The 19,497-nt window shown below is 41.5% G+C and overlaps 1 protein-coding gene across 2 annotated transcripts in view; it reads right to left on the bottom strand.

The window, feature by feature from the left end:
• Positions 1-261: 261 nt before the first annotated feature.
• The window catches only part of Washc5 (WASH complex subunit 5), a 43,997-nt gene continuing 24,761 nt past the window's right edge, over positions 262-19,497 (bottom strand). For both annotated transcript variants that reach the window (XM_048358378.1, XM_048358380.1), the window contains 18 exons: positions 18,518-18,630; positions 15,828-15,994; positions 15,666-15,741; positions 14,744-14,854; positions 13,883-14,023; positions 12,897-12,977; positions 11,658-11,759; positions 10,637-10,816; positions 9,541-9,665; positions 7,176-7,338; positions 6,626-6,728; positions 6,459-6,538; positions 5,386-5,489; positions 4,578-4,707; positions 3,724-3,820; positions 3,223-3,376; positions 1,998-2,085; positions 262-882 (listed from right to left, as the gene is read on the bottom strand). In XM_048358378.1, coding sequence (XP_048214335.1) covers positions 826-882; positions 1,998-2,085; positions 3,223-3,376; positions 3,724-3,820; positions 4,578-4,707; positions 5,386-5,489; positions 6,459-6,538; positions 6,626-6,728; positions 7,176-7,338; positions 9,541-9,665; positions 10,637-10,816; positions 11,658-11,759; positions 12,897-12,977; positions 13,883-14,023; positions 14,744-14,854; positions 15,666-15,741; positions 15,828-15,994; positions 18,518-18,630 — 2,072 coding nt within the window. In that variant the 3' untranslated portion in view covers positions 262-825. The remainder of the gene's footprint in view (positions 883-1,997; positions 2,086-3,222; positions 3,377-3,723; positions 3,821-4,577; positions 4,708-5,385; positions 5,490-6,458; positions 6,539-6,625; positions 6,729-7,175; positions 7,339-9,540; positions 9,666-10,636; positions 10,817-11,657; positions 11,760-12,896; positions 12,978-13,882; positions 14,024-14,743; positions 14,855-15,665; positions 15,742-15,827; positions 15,995-18,517; positions 18,631-19,497) is intronic.

The raw sequence follows: 19,497 nt of genomic DNA, 5'->3' as shown, positions 1-19,497 counted from the left end.
AGGAAGTCAGAGGCTGGCAGGAACAGCTGAAAGTTGGGTTCCCTATAGAGATTGCTGAGAGCCCCCAGGGTGCCTGGGACTGGAAGTCCACAATGAGCCCCAGACAAACACCTGGAAGGCACACAATGCAGACCTGTACTACTGCTCTGGCTGTCACCATGTGCCAGTCCCAGGTGGATCACGGTCCCATCTCTAGCCTGGCAAGCAGGATGTTTTACAGGTTGAAATACCAGCTTCTGAATCATATGCAGGACCACTGGATACTGGTAATACTACTTTACTGAAAACCTTGAGTTGCACAAATAGTTCTTTTAGAACATAAAATGAAATGGATTTACACATAATTACATTCAGCATTTATAAGAGGGAATACAAAACAGTTCTGCTTCTACATGATATAAATTGCATATAATTCCATGATAGTTTGTGTCTCAGCACTGGGGTCTGAACTCAGGGCCTTCCTTTTTCTTATAAAGCAGCAACATTACCATGTGAGCCACACCTCCACTTCTGCTTTTTGGTGGTTAATAGGAAGATAATAGTCTCAGAGACTTTCCTGCTTGGGCTGGCTTTTAACCAGAATATTTAGATCTTAGCCTCCTGAACTAGGTTTAGTTGTGAGCCACTGATGCCTAGCTAATTCCATGATTTTTAAACGTTATAACTAGTGTTATGAAATACATCTGTCTTAGAATGTCTGATGTTTTCCACAACGGAGTGAAAACGCAGTTTAGCTGAGTTGTCAGTTGTTTTCATTTCCCAGCTCATTTTAGTGATGGTGTGAATGTTTCAGGATGATTTTTTTTTTATTGATGGAGAAGAAGGCTACAGGACTGTTCTGAATTCATCAAAAATGAAATTAGGCACGTGTGCTTCAGCCACCTGGAATAAGAAACAGGAATTAAATGGTTGCTAGTGTTACAGTTGAACAAAGCCAGACTTCTCCTATGAAGATTCAAGGCAGGCAAATAGCCTCTGGAGCAAGAGGAGTCAGGAAAGAGTAGAATTGATGGAGAAGGACTCCCTGGAACATTACTGGCCTGCTTGCCTTCATTTTGTGGAACTTCTTATACTTTAGGAGAGGCTGTGTGGTTCCCTGTTTCCAGAGTGTTCAAGGACCCTTGATCTGGTGGAGCACTTACTTCAAAGGCAACTTCAAGTTACCCAGTGTACTTTAGCAATAGAGGAGGGACAGGAGGCTGCCTGGGGTGAGGAGGTGGGGGAGGAGGGTACACTAGGGAGAAACAGATCCTGGGAAAGGGTAGGAAGGTCCTCCCAGGCTCTTTCCTGAGCTGTTCCTAGGGAGGGAAGCCGTGAGCCCAGTGGAATGGGAGTGGGATGGGAACTAGCTGATTTACAAGTGCTAGAGAGGAATAGTTTCTAAAGGCATTGCTCAACTTCCTTATTATAAAGGTATCACTTGTTAATTAAAGGAAACTTACCAAATTCATGAAAGCATAAAAAAGAATCTCTAATGTTAATTCCCTTAACACTGACAAATTCAAACACTTCCAATTTATACACACACACAAACTCAAAATAACTTTAACTGTGGTACAAGCTTCTCTTTGGGTGGGGCATTCTGGGAATTAAACTCAGTACTTCCCCTTTTGAAACAGGCACTACACTTGAGCTATGCCTCCAACCCAAGTGACACAGTTAAAGAAAGAAAACCAAATCATTCAACCTGATTTTCCCCCCTTCTGGCCAGCTAGGAATCTCTTCCTGGTTTAGCCATCTCAGTGCACTGCCCCTGAACTTAGTGGTCCGCTCACGGGAGGTGGAGTGGAGAAGAAGGAAGAGCAGGGAGGTTGAGTGCATCTCTGTTCTCTTGCAACATCCTGGGCCAGGCGGGGAAGGTAGGAGCAATGGAGTGGTGGGGCTCAGCAGGGGCGAGAGGCTTAGTGTCCAGGGCTGTAAAGGAGCTGGGCCTTAGGCCTGGGAAGCCCAGGATTGCAGTTGTTACCATCAGTAGCTCATTAATATCTACAGCTTACCCTCCGGGGGAGCTTTGTGTACCGAACATAATCCTCCAGGAACAGAAGGGCACCTACCACCTCGGCAGGCATTTCAGGGATCTTCTGGCTGTAAGAGAGAACAGTGTTTTGTCCATACCTGCTTTGGACAACCCAGGCCCTCCGATCTGAACACTAAAGTAAATATGCAGCAGGTTGCCCAAACAAAGTCAACAAATCTACAGAGATTACTCTTGATTTCTATTAAGCCAATATCTTGCCCTTATCTTTAGGAATTTACTCTGCAGGATAAAACCTGTTTCCAAGCTGAGTCCTGATGGCTCACACCTGTAATCCCAGTGACTTGGGAGACTGAGCTCTGAGGATCATGGTTGGAAAGCCAGCCCTGGTGGGAATGTCCCTGAGACTCTTTATTGCCAATTAACGACCGCAAAGCCAGAAGCAGAGCTTGTGGCTCAAGTGGCAGAGTGCTAGCCTTGAGAAAAGAAAAATCTCAGGGACAGTGCTCAGGCCCTGACTTTAAGCCCTAGGACTGGCACAAAAAGAATAAAAATAAAAAATAAAAGCCCAAGCCCTGGTTTACAATGTGACCTCTGATGTCTGTCTAGCCTCATCGCCCTCTGGTGCGCTTCAGTGTCTGGTAGTGTCAGATGCTTCTCCATCTCCTCAGCTACATGTGCTTGACACACTTAATTTGAGAGTAAGCTTCCAAACATTCAACTCCTCAATCCTTCTGGGTAGACAGATGGCCTTTTCAATTTTCATTCTCATACCACAGTGATAGCCAAAGGAGAAAGAACCAGAAGGAATGTATGGTTGATAGGTTTTGTCATCAAAGGGCAACCTCTATGCAATTCCTGCTTTGCTTTATGAGGGACCTCAGCCGGGGCCCGGGCCCCAGCACGGCCACATCCTGGAGGTGGCCCATGAGGAGTGCAGCGTCACTGAGGTCTAGAGTTGGTTCGAGACGGCAGAGCAATGGGACTGCACTCTTCCCCATGGTGGCTATGAATCACGCTCACAACTCATTTTTGGAAAAAATCTCTGCAAGTACACCTACAGGAGACTCGGCGCCAGGGTGAATCCCTGGGTGGATGGGCCTGAGTGCTCCAAACAAGCTGCTGCACCCTGCCTTGCTTAACAGAGAAAGGTAAGCAGCCATTTCTCATTTCTGCTAGGGTGATAAAAGGAATTTCCATGCAAGGGACAGGACATGTTCCATTTCTTCCTGGCTGGTCCTCTGTACCTTGTACACTGCTCCACTGTGGAGCGGATAAACTGGCCAATCAGCGCCAGGAACTGCTCGGTGTACCGGGAGTGAAACTGTTTCAGCAGAGTGAGCAGGCCCAGAACAAGTGGTGGCCAGTCAACAGGGTCGGCAGGTTTCCGGCAGACCATTCCTGCAAGGGAACAATCACAGCACCAAGTGAGGGATTTGTGCAATATTCATCAGACGCGGACCTTGTGAGTGTCCAAATAGAACCAAAGCTAAGGTCCCCACGCTCCTCAGGTTGCATAGTTAACCATTGGAAGGGTGACTGCTATACACCTGGCTGATTTTCAATCCACTGATGTATGTTTCATAATGGGCATCATTTTTCAGATGCACGAAGACATAACATTTTACAGATATGCATTTTACTATGAATGTGATATCTAACATAGTCTTCTATCCAAAGACCTGTAGAATTACATATTAATCTACTGCTGCTGCTTAGATTTGTGAAGCATGAATATGATACAGTACCTAGATTTTTGTTGTACTGAAGCTTTGGCAGCTGAGCAATCAAAAACAGGAAGTTGACAACTGGGAAATAGGGTAAGCGCTTGGTTGTTATATAAATCTGGAGAGACAAAAAAGAGAAGTGGATGGTTTCTTTATGCTAGTGAATAACATAGAAGACATTTTCAAATGGAAAGTGTCAAAGTTAATTCAATTCACTCTTTGGAAAACCAAGAGTTCCGAGAATTTGCTGCCACCGGAGTTTTATGGAATCTGACCCCAGGCACACATAAATATATACCTTGGAATTTAACCCCTTTAGAAAGGACACCTTTGCTTGAGATCAGCAGTTACAACCCTCCCTTCTGTCGATGTCATTGGTAAAGAGGAGAACCTGAGATGAGCAAGAATGGGAAAGGAAAGCAAAATTGAGTCATTAAGGTGGAGTTGGAGGAATAGGAGGAAACAGGAGGCAGAGACTGCAGCACGAGAGAGGGAAAGACCCACAGGGCATCGTGACGGTACCTGACAGAAAGCAAGCAAAGCAAAGCTCTCCCCGTCATTTGCTTTCCCTGGGCAACATCACAGGGCAGCCTTATGTCTAGTTACATGGCCAGGCAGAAAAGATAGGGCATTGTCAGCTTTGGCCAAGCTCCTGCCTTCAACTCCACAGGGCACACCGGCTGGGAGCAGCACAGACTCCTGTCCCCTCTGGTCCCCGCCTCACCAGTGGGGAGCCCTGGGGCTCCTGGAGTTACCGATTTAAGAATGGTTGCTTTCACTGTGGTTGTGAGGTTGAGATAACTCAGGTTCCAAACAGTGCTTGATTCATGACAAATAAGTACTCAGAGATGTTAGTTGTTACACAAGAGATTAACCTTATTCAGTGGGTTGTGAATGCCAGCTGCCTCCAGATATGCTGTGATTTCATATAAAAGTGTATTATCTTCTTTGGGGTAAGGAAGCGAAGGGTCCTGATAGTGGGCTTCAATATCTGCCAGGAGAGCCCTAAGTGGAGGAGAAAAAAAACAGTGAGTGATTACTTGAATTTACATGAATGTTAACATGAGCCATCACTGGTTCTATCTTGGTAGAGTAAGGTACACCCTTGCTATCCAAGAAACTATGGTGTCGAGGACACCAAGACTGAGAAAAAGCGTCCATGCTCAGGGTGCCTAGTCCAGTGCTGCGCTGTGAATGCCTGGTTCCTTTTCCCATGATGTGGCCCAGTTTCTGCCAAGACACTGCCTTCAATGCAGCTCAGATGTTCACTGTGTTACTTCAGTTGTGTGCATGAACCTTGCTTTCGGGGTACCATTAGTTCTCTGGGAAGTATATCTTCACAAACTTCAAGGTGGGGAAACACAGATTGCATTTAAACACAATGGATGATCATCCGAAGCTGACTGAGGGCTTCTTTTCATCTGCTCAGTTGCATAATACATGTATGGAAATTGACATAATGTACACTAAAAATGACTGCGTTAATTCACTCTTCTTCCCACCAATCTTTACCCACCTCACTCCCCCCCAAAACAAACAAACAAACATGTTTTTCATCCATGGGAGGCTCCTAGAAATTTATAGACATCTCTAAACCTTAAAAGTGAGAACTGAAGAACTTGGGATGCTTAGAGGATGAACAATCCAAGCCCACAGACAGAAGTTTCACATTCTGGTACTTACTTATTGAGATTTTCCAGAGCAGCAGCCAGATGTTTGGAATCAAACCGACAAGAATAATTTAACTCATTGGCAATCTGCTGTCTCAGAATCTGCATCTGCCCAACCTATGAACAAGCAGGAGAAGGAAGTAGCATTACAACCAAGCAGGGCTGGGGATATGGCCTATTGGCAAGAGTGCTTGCCTCGCATACAACCAAGCAGGGCCACAACACTACAGAGAGATATAGGGACTTCCAGGACTTGCTCCAGGGCTAAGACTGCATTATATCTGCTGGATCACGAGAATCCCTGCAAGGAACATTTGAGAAGACTCCAGTATGCCCCAAAGCCTCAAATTGATCAAGTCAGCCACTAATACTCAGCTGTTCATGAATCAAAGTTATTTATTTCTTACTTTTGTAGTGCTGGGAATTACATCCAGGCTACGTGTGTGTTAGGCATCTGCTCTAGCACTGAGCTATAGCTCTCTGCCCACAGAGATGTCCTTTTTGAAGCGATGTTCGTGATCTTTGGAATGATTGCTCCGGGTTTAGGAGCTACTATGGAAACCCTACTTCATTAGGTGAGCAGCTTTCTTTCCTCTGCCATGCCCTCTCCAACATGCCCGCTCTGCCATGATGCTCTACCTCAGGCCCAGAAAGACAGATCCAAGTTGTGTTTCCATTCGATATATTAATCTTGTTTTTCTTCCACATTTCCAAAGACTGGTTTTGTTTTTTTTTCATAGTGTAAAGATAGCTCATGACCCCAAAGAACATTCTTAACATGTCTGTAGGCACTGGCTGGGAAACGGACAAATGTTCTGTTGTCATAGATGGTTGGACCAGGCCTTGCCTATGTCTTTAAAAGGACAGATGAGTTCATTAATAAACTTGGGTGAAAATTTTCATGTCCTTGTATGGAAAGCACCTGTGGATAATAACATTTCGAAAGAAGTAGTTTTCCTGAGTAAACGGGAAGCATGAGGCCCATACAAAGCCTGGTCCCCAGAGCCCCAGAAAGGAAATGAAGAAATAAATGACTTTAATTTAGAAAAGACAGCACTCGTCACCTCCTTCTCCCCCACCACATACCTTCATGATCGCTTCAAGGTAGGCACTCCAAATCTTCTGTGTTTTGGCAACAGCAGAAAGATAAACTTTATTGGAATTTGCTGAAAGATTAAAACATAAGTTTCTATTTAGTACATGCAGAAGGCTACGGAGTGAGCTATGTCTCTGGTGAGTCTCAGAACACTTACCCACAATGCTCTTTAAGGGGCTGACAGCATTCATGAGGGTTTTTAAAGTCTCTTGAACAGTTCTGTCTCGAAGGATAATTTTTTGAAACATACTGAGGAAACTCTAAAAACAAGAAGCCATGGTGAGAAAACCAAACATGATGCATAAAGCAAACAACAGTCCAGGTCACTCAAACGCTGCATAGGACACGGGCTTCCCTTTACTCACACAGCCTCTAAACAGGATGACAGAGGGCAGCAGTAACCTAGGTTACCACTAGAAACAGCTGCTGTGGCAGGAGTCACTAGTTCTTTCAAAGATAAAAAACAAATGTTGTCAATATTTCTATGGGCTGTTTCTTCCCAAGTTGAAACAACCCACGGAAACAGGATACTGGCCAAAGAAATTCCAGTTTCCTCCTTATTCTTATCTACCTAGTAAAAATCATCTTTGCCACCCATATCGGTGGAAGAGAGACTATAAAAGCACAGTGAAGGGCATTTAGCTTGCTCAACAGGATTGACTGTCACACCTCCCCTGTAGGAAGAGACATAGGCACTCCAGGCTCACCTGGAGTTCTTTCACGATCATGAAGCACAGGAGCCTGTCTAAGCCATTCAGGCCGAACGTGCCCAAGGTGGTCTGGATTTCTGAGAAGAGGCGGCTGCTGGTCACTTCCTGGTGGGTTTTCATGTCATACCAGGTGTTCAGCTGGTCTATGTGACATGTCACTCTGAAATGAAAGCCAAACAAACTCAAAAGCCTCAAAGCAGCTAGGAAAGCATCCTAATGTGATGAGGGCCTCAAGATGATTCGGGACATCAAACACTCAGAATAAGAGTTTACTTTACATGCCTGTGTTTTCTGATCTCTGTGACTAGGCATCCAAAATGTCTGCACGAGAACCACTCAGTACACCATGATGGTAACATTCTAGTAGCCACCCCTGCCCACCCCATGCTGCTTATTAGTTTTCTTTATTCCCATTGAGTCAGGAGAGTGGTTTGGAACCATGCAATAGGGTTTCAGGATTAGAGAGCCCAGTTCTTTATGGGATTTTTGAATTGTCAGAGACAGGGAGCCTTGTATCATGTCCACTTAGAAGTGAAAGAATTTAAGAGTCATTGTGCTTTACATTTAAGACTGTGACAAAAATTCCTCCCAGTTCCTTAAACTTACTGTACTTGTCACCTTCTAGGTACCACCCAAAGACCCTTAGTATCGGGAGTAAGGATGATGAAGACAATGGTACGAACCAACAATATCTACTGGGCACTCAAAGCCACCCTATATCATCCTCATTCACATTCAGGTACAGGAAATGCAAGCTGTTGAATCCTCATTTTACAGGTAAAACAAGGCCCCAGAATGCCTGGTGTCAATACTATGCCATTAACCACAACTTCAAACCTTTGGTTCTCCAGCCTTGGGGGGAGAAGCCATGAATCATTGGTGGAGCTGGTTAAAACCACAGATGCCTGTGTTTCATTCCTGGAGAATGATTTGGAAGTGTCGTGGGGGAGACCCAGTGTGTTCTCAACAATCTCTGCAGATGCAGCACACACACTCTAAAACCCACCACATCCCACATACCTACTCCAATGGACTTGGGAGGGAACTAAAAGAACCACAGGAGCAAGGGAGGTTCAAGGAAGAAACGTAGAGCAAAACAAGATGAATTCCAGAACTACATGTAGCTTCTACTTTCAGGCTGCAAAGTGTTCTTCCGCTACCCACTGACACACTTTGAATGTGTCAGATGAGAAGTCGCCAATTTGGACCCTGAAACCAATATATGATATGGAATCCCATCATGCCCAATCCTCTCTGAGTGCATCAAATGAGGCATGGGCACGCAATATCTAAATGGACTTCAGGGACTCTACCTATGGGTATCAAGAAAGGAGGAATTACAAAACTTGCTGGATCATTTACATTTTTGGATCTATCCATCAGAACTCCTTATTTTGTTGGAAATTTTGGGTGAAATTTAAGAAACAAAATCAGCCCAGGATTGGATGGAGGTGCAATGAAGCCACATTATAGGAACATTTGGAGAGAGATTCCACTATTTAATCACTAATTCCACTAATTAATCACTGACCTCAGAGAGCAAGCACCCAGGGTAAAGTGAGAGAAAGGCATGAAATGCTGTTCCCTCAGGTGATGAGAGTATAACTGCTTCCACCAAGACTCCAATGAGAAAGAGAGGAGGAAAGCATGGTTAGCTGGATTTGCCAAAAGGCAGCATGATTGTCTTGCCTGGTGTCTACCTAAAGTATTCTCAATGACAATGTTAATTAAGTTCTGCTGAATGCAGAACCCAGGTGATTTGAATGTCTACTGGGCTTTCACTGTTCACCAAGGTATGTGTTCCGCCCTCCACAGTGCAGTGCTTAGGAGCTGGGTTCTGGAGGCAGAGGGCCTGCTGGGTGTACTGCTTATTAACGGTGCAGTGATAGGAAAGCACTAAGCTTTTTTCTGCCTCCGAACTTATGGTCCTCCTATCTCAGCCTCCCTCAACTGCAATCACAGCAATTTTATTTTTTTAAAAATGGAAATGAATTTTAAATTCATTAAGAAATGGAAATAATGATGCCTACTGGACGACACTGACCAAAGCGTATTATATTCCTATCTTTGTCCAACTTCAAGATTAAAAAAATTCTTTCTGAACTCACTGAAAAAAATGCCTACCTCCTAAGACAGATGTCATGAGCAAATGCAAAGGCGTATATAATGTTTAGAAGAGCGCATGAGAAAGTGCTCAATAGACGCTAGTTCTCATTAAGAAACCGGAAGTCGTCTTTGGGGTTCAGCATGTGAGTTGACGAGTACAAGATGAGGGTGTGGAATGAAGGAGTACGCCTCTGACCCAGGTACGCGTGAGATTCCCCGTGGGACTCACGGCTCAGTAGAATCCACAAGCACCTACTTTGGGTCTGTGATCCGTAAGATTTCTCTGCAGAGTCGACCAATAAATGTTACAGACTCATCCACGGGTGTAAACTTCGGTATTGGAATATGAGTAGACTGGTACATGCTTTGCCAGTCTTGAATCTAGAAAACAAAACCATAAATACTTAGTATATGTTTAACAAGGTAACCCAGTTAGCCATGTAATTTCATGAAGATAAATAGTCCTTAGTTTTGAAAAGCAAACTTTAAAATCTGTGTTAATAGCCTGCCCCAAATGCTACATATTAATTATGAAGAACATAGATTTAGAGATGTAGCTCAGTGGTGGAAGCCTTGCAAAAGCAAACCTCCTCCTCACCATAAAGGAAACTCAATTGTGAAAGAAGAGGCCAAGGAGAAGTGAGAAGAAAGGCAGAAACTTCCATCTTTTTGTCTTTTGACTTGACACGTGCCATGTTAACATAAAAACCTAAATATCCTAAGGCTGGAAATAATCTTCAGAGGATGTCTCCTAAATTGTGTCAGCTCCTAACAAAAATCTGTTAGAGAAGCCCTTTGTTAACAAGTGACTAAAATCATAGCATACACACTTATGAACACCTATATTTGGTGTTCTCTTTTTTACTATTCAAGTAAAATATAGGCATAGGATTCCGATAGACCTTTTTCCTCAGAAGCAGTATACAGTGGCCAATAAGCACGTGAAAAGATGCTCAGTGTTACTACTCACTAGGGAGTGATGTCAAAACCACAATGAGGTACCGCCTCCCACCCCTTAGGATGGGTCAAAATGAAAGGTCAGGTTAGGAGGGGAGGAAAGGGCTGGTGGAGCCCCAAGTGCTGCTGGTGCTCAGGAAACAACAGGTTCAACAGAATGACAGGGCCTGCGCCTCGCCCAAAGCCAACCGAGGAAGCCAACTCTCACTGGCTTCCCGCAAGCAGCCATAGGATACGTCCAGTTAGTTCTGTCTGCGTTCTGCGTAGCACAGAAAGCGCCTTTAAGTCAGGCGCCACAGCCGCTCTCCTGCCACCCCGATGGCTCTAGGTGCTCGGAGGTGCTTACTCATGAGAAATCACAGAGCTGGTCAGGAGCTTTAAGATTTAGTAGATACCTTTGTTCTTAAGAAGTTATTACACTCCTGCTCCACATTATAATTTATAATACGAGAGACTTCTTCCTGCCAAATCTTCAGACCGTAAATGTTGACATAGTCCTGTATATATTCAAACGAACGATGGAATCCATCCATGGTAGCTCCCAATTCTTTCAGCTTGGGCATCAATTCACTTGGCTGTAGAGAAGGGAGAGTGCACGACACTTGACTAGATCAACAACGAAAACCTTCATTAGACTTTCTCACTTCCTACTTCACGACTAGCATGATTGGCAACTGTGCCGATATTGAGCCAAGAATAGATTTCAGCCACTTAAAGAATAAGCCTCATATAAAGCAATATAAAAGAAAAGGATGTGGATGATATCATTTTTCTAGCACTTGAATGCTTTGTTTTAAATTGAACTCATTGAGGTGAAAAAATACGAGAAAAATTGCCATATTTTCTAACAGATAAAGCCAAATAAAAAGCTATGGCCTTTATAATTCCTAACTGCGATGGCTAGTAAATTCTTTGAACTGTAAGAATAACAAGTCCACTTCAGTTCTTGGACTTGGAGACCAACAGCTCAAAGGAAGAAGCACTGGTTTTTAAAGAGGATTTTCTTAGAAAATGAGTGGACTTTAAATGGGATTCCAAAGCTGTGGGTGCTGGAAACCACATTCGACATACAAAAGAGAGGAGGAGTGAGGCTGAGAATATGGCCTAGTGGTAAAGTGCTTGCCTCGTAGACACGAAGCCCTGGGTTCGATTCCTCAGCACCATATATACAGAAAAAGCTAGAAGTGGTACTGTGGCTCAAGTGGTAGAGTGCTAGCCTTGAGCAAAAAGAAGCCATGGATAGTGCTCAAGCCCTGAGTTCAAGCTCCAGGACTGGCAGAAAAAAAAAAAAAAAGAACCCACAACAAAACTAAACCACCAACAACAAAAGAGAAGGGGAGAGATCCTGTCCCAGGTGGTGTGCTAGCCCATGGTCTCAGTGAGAGAACAGCACAGCCTCACTTTGGTGATTGGTACCTTGGCACGAGGGTTGAATATCAGTCCTCTGTGAAGGGCAAAGGCAACCCGTTTAACCAACTCCTTTCTTATTCCATCTTCCAGCAACTGCTTTGGATCCACCTAAGTGCAAATGAAAAAGCATCACATGGCAGTTGGAAAAAGGTAGTCCTGAGAAAATCCAGGGGAAAGACCATTTCTAGACTCTGTAATTTGACATTTTCCTATCTTGTTCCCCAATAATCTGGACTTTTTTCTTTCCTGCCCCTATTTGATCTCGTTTGGACTGAATTACTAAACCTGCCACCTCTTTTAGTTATTTGTCTGAAGTCTTACTGATCAAAGTAAGCTTACACCCTTTGTAAGTAAGTGTTTGCAACACACTCTGAGGTTAACTCTCAAAGATCACTGAGGGCTGTCAGTCCTTCCAAAGGCCCCACATTCTGCCTTCTTGCTGTTAGACTGGCAGAGTCAACTGGGGCTGAATGGGATTGGTTACTATGAAACAGTGAGACAGGGTCAGAGAAAGGGAACAAAAAACCAGAAGGCAATTTTTCCATGTTCTTTTCTATAACTATTATAAAATTTCAGCCAGATGCCAGTGGCTCATGCCTGTAATCCTAGCTACTCAGGAGGCAGATATCTGAGGATTGTGGCTCAAAAGCCCACCCAGGCAGCAAAGCACATGAAATTCTTATCTCCAATTAATCACCAAGATTAAAAAGCCAGAAATGGAGTTGTTGCTTAAGTGGTAGAGCACTAGCTATGAGCAAAAAAATTCAGGAATAGTGCCCAGGCTCTGAGTTCAAGCCCCAGAACTGGCACATACACGTAGACACAAATTCAGCGACATATATTTTTCTTAGATTTAAATAATTCTTGAGTAAACAGGAAAATGGTACCATACATTTTCTCCTGAACTACTAAAGACATTCCAAGATTTCACCATCAGAAATCCTTTAGTTATTATGAACAAGATTATAATGTTCTCTCTTCCTCCATCCATACTTGAATAAAAACAAATTCAGGGATGAAGATAAGAGGAGCTATTGATCAAGATGCACTATACTAACAACCTGATTTGTTGAATTGGAACTTCTTTGTACAACTACTTAAGGATAATAAAAAAATAAAAAAAAAACAAAAGAAACCAAATTCAGATTGTGAGACAAAAGTCAGGTCACTCTTGGTTCCAACACGATAATAAGCAGGAAAGTCCAACCGATCACAAGGCCACACAGACTAGCATCAAGACGTTACCTTGATGATGCCAACCAAAGTCGTTTTCATCATTAAGATGCCTTCGGTAAAAATGGAAATAGCATGAGTAAGCTTGGCAACCTTTAACAAAGACAAAGAAGAGCAATGTAATACTTCAGATAAAAGACTCATTTTTTTATGGAGGCTAAAATGATTGGGTCATAGTCCTGGAATGGGTAGAGACAAGAGGAAATGACTGCCTAGCTGCATGAAGGGCACTTGTATTCACAGGCTTGGGATAGGAGTAAGCTCTGTAGAGAAGAATTGGTGTTAGCCATTCTAGGTAACTGAGTCAGATTACCTCCAAGAGTTCTTTAACCTTTGAAAGTACTTTCTCTTCTTGGGCTTAGGTTTCTCATGTCTAAAATTCAAGGTAGGATATAATGACAAAGAAAAGACCAACTGAGAGACTCTGTGGGGTATCCTTCTGTTCACTGGCTTCCATGGTCTTTCCAAGCAAATACTAGGAGACACTGAGATGTGGTATTGAGTATTCAATAAACTACTTCAGTTATTTGGCACTGATCGGTTTTGTGTTAGATAGTTGTGCCCAACCAACTGCATGTTAATGTAAATGTTCAGAGTGTGTTTAAGGAACACAGGCTTAGCTATGATATTTAGTAGGTTGGGTCTATTAAATGCATATTCTACTCAGAATATTTTCAACTTATAATGAGCTTATGGAGACATAAACTATACCTGAACAAAGGTTATACGTTTCAGAAATCTAGCCCAAGGAGGGCAGGGCAATTAACCAAGTCAGTTTAAGAGGAGAGTGGCTGAGCTTCATTTTCATTGAACATTCATAAGGGACACCAGCAAGATGTCAAGAATGAAAGTGTGATACAGTAGGTACGTGTAAGCCACAGTGATCACTGACAGTGTGATGACACATCACAACATGCTTGGTGGTCCCTGGAATATGGCAAGAGTCACAGGCCTGTGACACTTCACGGCTTTTAGTTTTAATCAAAGAAACATGCTACCTCATATCGTGGGCCAAGCTGAGCATAATCCCTCAGCTTGTCTTTGTCTAGGCGAGTGGGTACTTCAATGATGTCATGGGTCTGAAGCTTTATGATCTTCAGAAGAGATGTAAACATGCTTTCTGGAATGATCTGCAAAACCTTTATGGAGAAAGAAGGAAATATAATTGAACATCTGTATCATTTCTCTTAGCTGACTAATGTTAGGATGATAGCAAGAAGGTGCCAGGGGTAACAACAGCAGCTTGTCTATAAGAAGAAATGCCAAAAAACTGTCTTTATAACTGTTGGCAGGCATAAGATCTCTTCAAACGTTTATCACTACAAAACATAGAGCTAATTTTCCTAGAAAAGCTTAAAAAACATGTATCATTCCCACACTACAGATTTAAAAAATGGAAGTTCAAAGATGTCACATAACATCATGACAGTATACTCAGTGAATAGGTAAACACAGATCGATTCTGAAGTCAGTCCTGCCTGGCTCCTTGTTCCATTATGAAGTTACCGCAGCAAGGCCTAAATTCCCATGAAAACTTGAGTTATTTCTGAAGGGGCTCTGTCAGATATCAATTTGCCACTTTCTCTAAACAGCGCTATGATTTTAATGAAGTCAATAGCATCTCTGTTCCTCAGTTTCTGCATGGAGAATATGGAAATCAAGAACACCAGCACTTCACAAAAATACTTGTAAAGAGTTCTTAGAAAACTGTCTGCAGTGGCAGTATGAATACCTTTGTTTTCAGGTATTATAAACTTAGGAAAGGTCAAACAACTTTTGGTAGGGCCCAGCTATACCTTCTGTATTCAAGACAACATGTTAGCCAATAAAAGTAGCAATCACCTTGATGCACTTCCTACCTTTCTCACATAGGACACCAATTCTCCAGAATAATACTGGGACACGCTGAGCAGGTCAGGGCTATTTGCCTGATTAATACGAAGAAGGGGAAGATCAAGGGCAGAGGCAAGCTGGAAGAAAAAGAAGATTCCAAAGTCTGAGAAATTCCTCTTTTTAGAAAATGTTTACGTATACAACACTTGGGCCTTATCGAACAGAGGGCAACAAACACTAAACTTCATCAATACTGCATTTTTCAGCAACTTATTTAAAAAAAAAAAACGAGTTACCTGCTATGGTAGTGGTTCTTACAATGTGGTCCCTATACCAATAGCATTGGCACCAACTGGGATTTGATTCATAATTTGTGATGTAGAAAGCCCTCTGGGTAACCTCTGACATGTGCTCGAGTTTGAGAAAACTAAACCCATTCTTCTAAGACACCATGGAGTGTAAGAGGTGCCATTATTTTATGGACCACTCAGAAAGAACTAACATGATGACAACTAAACTGTGATCACTTAAAAAACCCAACTATCATTACAAAGCTTTAAAAATATTAAACAAGTGCATTCTGGAATTGATATAACTTGCTTTCTGTTCACTTCCCACATTTGGAAGTTATATTGAGAGCAAGAGCTGTGCTTGTCATTTACTATTAGTCCATGTTTTTGACTAGTTTAAGTAGAAGAACTTCACATCTAAAGAATGAAGGGCTCATGAGTCATAACGATCTTATTTAAAAACAACATTTTATATGACATCTAACCTTTATGATGATATCAAACAAATTGCTAATGATCCTGAGTCTCCAAAAAGCCTTAAATGATCCAGTTTCCTAAACAGGTGAAATCTTGGGCTGACTAATGAATGCGGTCAGAATGACAGTCAACATGTTGCTCACGACAATGTGACAATGTGATCTCATTGTTCTCTGCTCACCTTAAGGAATGTGGCTCTGAGTTTAGTAACCATGGAGGGGTTCACTCGTATGCTGTCTTGCATGATGGATGTGAAACTGAAAGAGAGACATGATTAGAGGATGTTCTCAGTGCCTTCACCAAAAGCTAGTTTACTTGTCCTTTTTTTTTTTTTTTACATTACCTGTCAATTAACTGCCAAGCAAAAGAAAGGTCTCCAATGATCTGCATGGTGATCAGGACCTCCTCCTTAATGTTAATTGTTCTGATCATTTGATGGAGAAACTTGCGAGTATCAGCAAGAAACTGGCACACTTGTAGATTTGATTCCAACTGGTGAAATTCTTGTACCTGCGTTGCATAAATACATTTAACAAAAACATTCTGAATGGCCTTTATTGTGCTATTTTTTGTGAAAATACTTCAAATACAGCAGACTAGTTAGGCTGGGCAGGATGGCCCAGGCTTCTAATTCTAGCCCTTGGAAGGCAGAGGCAGAAGGATTGTGGGTTTGAGGCCAGCCTGGACTACAGACTACTTTTTTAATCTTAAAACAAAACATAACAGTAAAACAAAACAAAAAAAAACCCACTATTGACTAATGATTTCTTGATGCAATTTTTATCTCAAACAATAAGTTTAGAAACATATAAGCAAAGCCATAAAAAGTCAACAAGTTTCTAGGATTAGAAAATGCTCCATAGCTTATTATACTGTTCATGTAGGAAATAAGCCAACACTCATTTTTTCATTTTACTATAAATAAACATACCGAGGAATCCTCTAATTGTGAGGATGGGAATCACTGCTAAGAAACTACAAATTATACCATACCAGTGTGTCAGTGTATCAAACTCTTTGGAAGTACTCAATAACACAAAATGATGATCCAACAATTCTCTCAAATTTTCACATACCTAACTCAATAAGACTGGGCTACAGACCAAAATACACAGGGCAAAAGATGAAAAAGACATGAGATATTACAAAGATTTTTTTTTTTTACCAGTTGCACTACCAACTAGAAAATCCTCCCAAATAGGCATAACAGAAATAGTACAAGTATGCGATTGTTCTTGAATAAGAAACACTGGTGTACTAACAATGGAGTATTATCCTGAACTCCATTTATAGTGACCATCCTAAAATCCTGGTAGAAATAAGAAAAGGCTTGTAAGAAAGTCTGACAAATGAAAGAGTATTAGCTGTGACCCTAAAGACATATAATCATGCCAAAAGAATATAGTTACATGTTATTAGTATAGATGATATTTTATTATTTTTATTTTTCTAAGATAGGGTTTTGCTACTCAGCCCAGGCTGGCCTGGAACTCACTACATAGCCTAAATCTGCCCCCAACCTCATGATCCTCCTACATTAGCCCCCCGAGTGCTGAAATCATAGTTGTGCTCCACTATGCTTGCCTTTAAAGGATATTTTAAATAATGGCGTTTACTGCTATTATTTTGATGCTATTACTTTCCATCTTAAATTTAATCAAGAATAAAATTAAAAGCATAAAAAGTATGGCATAATCATACCAGGCTTTAAGTACATTTTTTTGAATAGATTAAAAGAACAGTATTTTTTCAGAAAAGAAAATTCACCACTTTCATGTATAAGATCAGTATATAACTATTTTCATTTTTGTGCATTTGTTTTTCCCGAGAAAAACACTTTTTCACAAAACTAAAAGATGGTCTGTCTTTCTATCACATTTTGTTTGCTTTTATCTCTCAATCACAATTTTCCAATGTTTGTATATGATCATAATTCTTTTTCTAAGACTATATATTTCCCCAAGTAAAATATAATGATTATTGCTACTTCTACTCATGCTGGTCACTTAATTATTACCCTCATTTCAGGATACTGTATTTAATATTATAGGGGACATATTAATTCATATTGCTTTTATTTCTGATAAATTATTCTCATACTTTTTTATTCTTTGTTTCAGTATTGGGGCTTTACCTCTGGGCCTCCTGGAGGGTGTGGCTTCTTTTATTCATGGCTGGCATGCATGGTGGTACCATTTTTTTATTTTTTTTTGCTACTCCTGGGGCTTGAACTCAGGGCCTAAGCACTGTCCCTGGCTTCTTTTTGCTCAAGGCTAGCACTCTGCCACTTGAGCCACAGTGCCACTTCTGGCTTTTTCTATATATGTGGTGCTGGGGAATTGAACCCAGGGCTTCATGTATACGAGGCAAGCACTCTTCCACTAGGCCATATTCCCAGCCCATGGTGGTACCATTTGAGCCATACCTTCACCTCTACTTCTGGCTTTATGCTGGTGCTAAGAATCTTGCAAACTTGTTTGCCTAAGCTGGATATGAACCTCAATTCTCAGATTTCTTCTTCTTTCTCTTCTTTCTTTCTTTCTTTCTTTCTTTCTTTCTTTCTTTCTTTCTTTCTTTCTTCCTTCCTTCCTTCCTTTCTCTCTCTCTCTCTCTCTCTCTCTCTCTCTCTCTCTCTTTCTCTCTCTCTCTTTCTTTCTTCTTTCTTTCTTTCTGCTGGTCCTAGGGCTTGAACTCAAGGCTAGACTCTGTCCCTGGGCCTCTCTGTGCTCAAGGCACTCTACCACTTGAGCCAAAGCATCATTTCTGGCTTTTCTGAGTTGTTTACTGGAGATGAATCTCATGGATTTTCCTGCCCAGGCTGGCTTTGAACCTTGATCCTCAGATTTCAGCCTCCTAGTAGCTACGATTACAGGTGGGAGCCACTGGTGCTGGGCTCTCAGCTTTCTGAATATTTAGCATTACAGGTGTAAGTCACCAGAACCCTGATTTCTTGTACTTTTATGAGTAAACTGCTGGATGGGTTAGGTATGATTTCATTGCTCAAGAACTGTAGCTTGAAAAGTCTCTTCTTACCTCTTCCAAAGCCTGTATTAGTTGCACAGTTTTTCTGCCTGCAGCTGTAGAATCATCATAATTTAAAGACAATATTTGTTTTGAGATCTCTCTGAACCATGCTTGAAGATTTTCTATTAAAATAGAAACAACAACAAAAAAGGAACACAGAAATTCAGAATTTCTATAAATGTGGCTTTGAATTTAATTAAATAATCTTTTACAAATCCATTTTTCACAGTTTTTACTAGGTGCTCAACATTGGTCCTGGGAATTGTCTAAACACTAACAATAAAATGTCTGGAGCATAATACAAACTAAACTTTCATATGAATAGCTTAGTCTGTAACACTTGCTAATCAGCTGGCTAATTTTTTCCCACACAAATAATAAAACACTTTGAAGACATATTTTAGATCAACCAAACAACATTAAATAAATCAACAAAACCTAGGATACAATAATCACAAGCTCTTATTGATTAAAGGTGGTAGAGCTATTTATCATTTTGCAAAAAGCTATCACTATAATTATCCTCATCAGAAATGAATTTGATTGCCAAGACAAATGTTGAGGATGAAAAAAACCACTTAGGAAGGGATGCTAAGTAAATGCATATAAGTAAAATGCATCTTATTTATAATCTGATTTTTTTCTTTTGTTGGTACTGGGGTTTGTATTCAAGGCCTCTTGTGCTTGCTAGGTAGGTACTTTACTACTTGAGCCATACCTCCAAAAGTTAATTTGTTGGATAGAAACCCCTTTCTACAACTACTTAAAGATAATAACTAAACAAATAAAACAAGCAAACAAAAACCCTCAAAACAGCTCATCAGAACTACATTTTGGTAGAATGTCACAATTTTTCTATGATAAAAATTTCTAAAAGAAGCATGATCAAAAGTAAAATTGGGGGCTGGGGATATGGCCTAGCGGCAAGAGTGCCTGCCTCATATACATGAGGCCCTGGGTTTGATTCCCCAGCACCACATATACAGAAA

The sequence above is a fragment of the Perognathus longimembris genome, chromosome 12 (assembly GCF_023159225.1).
Source record: "Perognathus longimembris pacificus isolate PPM17 chromosome 12, ASM2315922v1, whole genome shotgun sequence".
Lineage (NCBI taxonomy): Eukaryota > Metazoa > Chordata > Mammalia > Rodentia > Heteromyidae > Perognathus > Perognathus longimembris.
This window is presented reverse-complemented; position numbering and strand designations above follow the sequence as displayed.